The sequence below is a fragment of the Limulus polyphemus genome, unplaced genomic scaffold (genome assembly GCF_000517525.1).
Source record: "Limulus polyphemus unplaced genomic scaffold, Limulus_polyphemus-2.1.2 Scaffold268, whole genome shotgun sequence".
Taxonomy (NCBI): Eukaryota; Metazoa; Arthropoda; class Merostomata; order Xiphosura; family Limulidae; genus Limulus; species Limulus polyphemus.
Genome location: NW_013665878.1, coordinates 127,173 through 131,660, shown reverse-complemented (window position 1 = coordinate 131,660; position 4,488 = coordinate 127,173). Strand labels below are relative to the sequence as shown.

The 4,488-nt window shown below is 29.7% G+C and overlaps 1 protein-coding gene across 3 annotated transcripts in view; it reads right to left on the bottom strand.

Moving 5' to 3' along the window:
* The window catches only part of LOC106456883 (serine/threonine-protein phosphatase 4 regulatory subunit 4-like), a 54,602-nt gene that overhangs the window by 27,686 nt on the left and 22,428 nt on the right, over nt 1-4,488 (bottom strand). For all 3 annotated transcript variants that reach the window (XM_013916252.2, XM_022382670.1, XM_022382671.1), the window contains 2 exons: nt 2,596-2,746; nt 1,664-1,737 (listed from right to left, as the gene is read on the bottom strand). In XM_013916252.2, coding sequence (XP_013771706.2) covers nt 1,664-1,737; nt 2,596-2,746 — 225 coding nt within the window. The remainder of the gene's footprint in view (nt 1-1,663; nt 1,738-2,595; nt 2,747-4,488) is intronic.

Sequence of the window (4,488 nt, the reverse complement as noted above, 5' to 3'; positions counted from 1 at the left end):
AAAAAAAAAAAAAAAAAAAAAAAAAAAAAAAAAAAAAAAAAAATTATGTAATTTTCTTAGTGGAACAGTTAACACTCTAAAGACTCTTACATTTATAACTTTAACTCCCCACAGTTCATCAAACATCAAATAAAAAATGTATGCAGTCCAATGGCCTTTTCTAAACTATAATAATTATAAAACAAATTTAACTTTTCAGTTAATTATCTTCATTTTCTAACTTAATGAACAGTAATGAACACTGATAATGTCAAGACATCAACAGATTTATTTTTGCTACCATTATTAAGTCTTAATTATAGCATAGCATGAAATCATTAGTTATGTTATTAGAAACAAGCTAGTGTAATAATTCATGTATCTAAATATTCATTTTTGTAAGTTCTAAGGGATCTAATTTTCTTTCTTTTTTTTTTACTTCTAGCTGCCCACTTTTTAGTTACACCATGTTTATAAGAGGTAATTCAAGGATAAACCAAGTACACAGTTCCTTGATATCCACAAGAAGGGCTTGGTATGTGAAAGGACAAGTGTAGTGATATTTTGTGAGTGGACTAAGAGACAGCACATGGTGTGTAATTTAAATAAAATTAAAACACTTAAATTACAAAGAACCGAGAGAAGAAGATTGATTGTTGTAAGACTGTTGCACAATGTGATTTAAAATTTAAATGCAAAAAAAATAAATAAAGAAAAAGAAAAAAACAACAACTATATATAATTTGAGATGGATAAATAAAAACCTTTAATAGAAATGAAGTTCAAGTACACATGCTCACACATGCTGCAAAAAATATGAAAAATTAAAAGAGGACTTGACTGATGAGTACTGATTCCTTAAATAACAGTAAATCTGTCTGAGAATACTCAACTTGCATTTACAGTTCATGTCTATTTCTGTAACTGAACACTCGGAAAACTGGATTACAAGAATATGGAAGCATCTCTGCTTCACGTAACAATCTTAAAGCAGTTCTGTATATGCTAAAATGCTGATAACAGCGAGGATACTTAAATGATGATTATCCAATCCAATCTAAACCTTACAAGTTTTAGCTTTCTTATGCACTTTTTCAATCAGTTTGTTATAACAATATTTTTATCATTAAATTATACATTGCTTGTTTCATTCTCTTCTACATGTGTTACTTACCTGTAACAGAACTTTCTAGCAATAATAACAATATTGTCATAGGCAGGTACATTAATATAGTAAGTGGCCACAACTGTTTTCTGTTTTAAACTCTTTCTAGATCTATTAAAAATTAAACCTGAACTTAAATGCTTTTTGGAACTGTCAGATCTTATACATCAATAAAAAGTATTCTTGAACATGATGTCAAAAAGAAAATAAAACAGCAAATGTCAATAGATAAAATAATGAGAAAATGAGATAACCACACACAAAATTGATCACCAGTTCAACCACAATAAAACTTTTATCACTGAAAAATATTTGACACACACCAAAGCAATTTACAGCTTTAAGTGTTATAAGCATAGAAAACTGCATCTTTAAACCTTTTTTTGTGTGTCTTAAATGGTACAGGTCACAATTTTTAGCAATTAAACAATATGATTTGTTTTGTAGTACATATATGTACTTATATATATCAGATGCAGTGTTTTAGAGGTAACAAAGCAAAAAATTAAAATAACTCACATCTCTTTTGATAATTTCTTTTGGAAGTAAGTCAATAACATCAAGCAGAGTTTCCATCCAAGCATTGGCCACCACTACAGATAAATAAACCTTAATAATTATGAAGCAAAAAAACGTAACACGTATCAAAACTGGCCCAAAGTGGTTACATATCTGAAGAATGACTTTTTAGTGCTAAGACTAATAACTTTTAAAAGAGCTTTTGGAACTTAAACACAAACTTCAAAATCAAATTCAATAAAAATGTGTGTGTATAATAGCAACTACATTTCTACATTACTTACTAATGATTTCATAACATTGCTATCTAAACTGTACTATTTCCAAAATAAATACTTTAATAACATACAAAGTTAGTAGTTTGATAACTCTAATGAAATGGAGATTAAAGATCTTGCCAAACTGATTGCTGCAAGCGACATTATAAAGGAGTAACAGAGCTGATAACTGAAACAGTATGTATCAAACTAGAAGGTCATTCAAACCCAGAGATTACATCATAAACAAATCTAAGATTGAACCACAAATGAATGTGAAATATTGTAATGCATACATACAGATACATAAATAAAACTGTGAAAAAACTATTCAAATCAATGTTTTCAAATAAATTCAACTGAAAACTAAAATAATTTCATTTCATATACCAGTATTTATTAATAGTGGTACCTATAATCTGTGTACTCTTACAAAAGATATCGGGTTATTATACTAGGTCTGCCAAAAGTCACTTCCACTGATTAAATATCATTTTGAATAATGGCTTTTATAGAAACAGGTACCATGTAGTGTAACCAATGTCATCATAATACACCACTTGACTATGTACGCTGCCTTCTGCATGGTCAAATAGGTCTAAAAACCAACATTATGGCAACCAATATCTTGAACAGTGGAAGTATCTATTGAAACACCTGGAATATCAACCTTACCAGGATCTCTGCTTTCAACAAATGACAGAATTCCTTGCAAGAATGTCTGAGTGAAAGTATTAGAAGGAACAAACTCCTGACTAAACAGTGAAAAGAAAGGTGTTCCATCTCCAAGTCTGTCATCATGAGGTGGTGAGAATGCTAATTGAACCTATGAAAAACAGTGAACAAATTTAATCAGATATACAATAATAACAGTCTAAAAACTATGTTTGCATGATCTTTCAACTTTTTTTTTTACCAACAAAAGGTTCCTTTTTCAACACTAAAGTGAAAAAAAAAATTATTTGCTGTACTTTTAAGTCTTAATGAAAAGATAACTACCACTGTCAATACTTCAAAATCTTTAACTGAAATATCAAAGTGAATGTATACACTTTCATTTAACATTGAGAAATTGTTAGTTTTCATTGTAGTGAGAAAGATTCATCCATTTTCTATTGGCTAATGGAAAACCCAATGGAAAACATTTCTCAATTAGAAAAGGCAAACTAAAAAACAAAAACTGTAGCTAGCAACGAGGTATACATAAAAACATTTGTTTGGTCTCTTATATTTTCTTTGTCTTTTTTGGCTATAAAATAAAAACATCAGAAATAAAAACATTTATTATTATCATTTTCATAAATTTCATGCTGGCATAAAACAGAAAATTAACAGACGTAAGAAAAAACAACACGATCTCTAATTTTTGGATAACACTTAAAACTTTAAAGACTTAAAAGTGAGTTGCATATTATCAATTTCATCTACTTGACAAATTGCTTTTTTTCATAAAATTTTTTACACTCTTGCTAAGCTAAATTATCATTACTTGTTTTCATTAATCTGAGGTGTCACTTCTGGAACATCTTGTCTTAAAGGAAACAGCAACTCCATGCAAGAAATATTTATCATAGGTATATACTCAGAAAAAGACTAGAATAATTTTTTTGTTGATTTCAAATAAGTTAACTCTGAAGTGTTTAAAAAAGAAAAAATAACATAAAATGAAAGAGGAGTTTTTCAACTTTATTCCAAGATATACTTGTTTTGTATTCTAATGAAAATGTGCCCTTTTTGTTCCGTGATAAGTTCATGCTTTATTTGAAGATGAGTTTGAAACTTGATGTATGCCAACAACACACACACACACACACACACACACACACACACATATATATATATATATATACACACACACACACACATTAGAACCGTACAGACACACGGAACACACAAATGCAGACTGTCAAAATCAGATCCTGATATCAACGAATGTTGGGTGCATCAACACTGATACAATTTACCGATTCGATATTTCACTCGGTTCGCAGCCTTAGTTAAATGATCAAAGTAGGTTGGACAAACTAATTAAAACCTATCTTCAAAAGTTATATGAAGACTAAAACCATCACAAGAAATACTTGTCATCCACAGACTCTCCAATGGAGAAGAGAGAAACATCCCTGTCAATGAAAGCCTAAGATGTAGAAACTAATGGTTTGTGATGAGAAACTATGCAAACCATCTAAGAAAAAGCTAATAAACTATGTGAAAATGTTGCTGAAGCTATTTCATAAGGGTGATAGGAGACAAATTATTTCAATATGAAACACACAGAAATGAAGGATCCTCAAACGCAGCCTAAAGTTAATAAAAAACCCAATAACACAGATCTGCGAGTTTAAACTTCATAAAAGCGGTTTTGGTTTTAATAACAGATTTTCCATAATTCAGCTACGCAGATTTCAAAAATATTATTCTTTTTTTTTTCTTCTATCATGTAAGGATTTAAGTTTCGCTTCTGAAGCGAAACCACAGTCAAGGGAACTGGCTTTGAAAAATCTATGAAAACATAGATTCTTGAAACAGTTGCCATTTTTGTCTAAGGCCTTTACAAACTGCTTCATC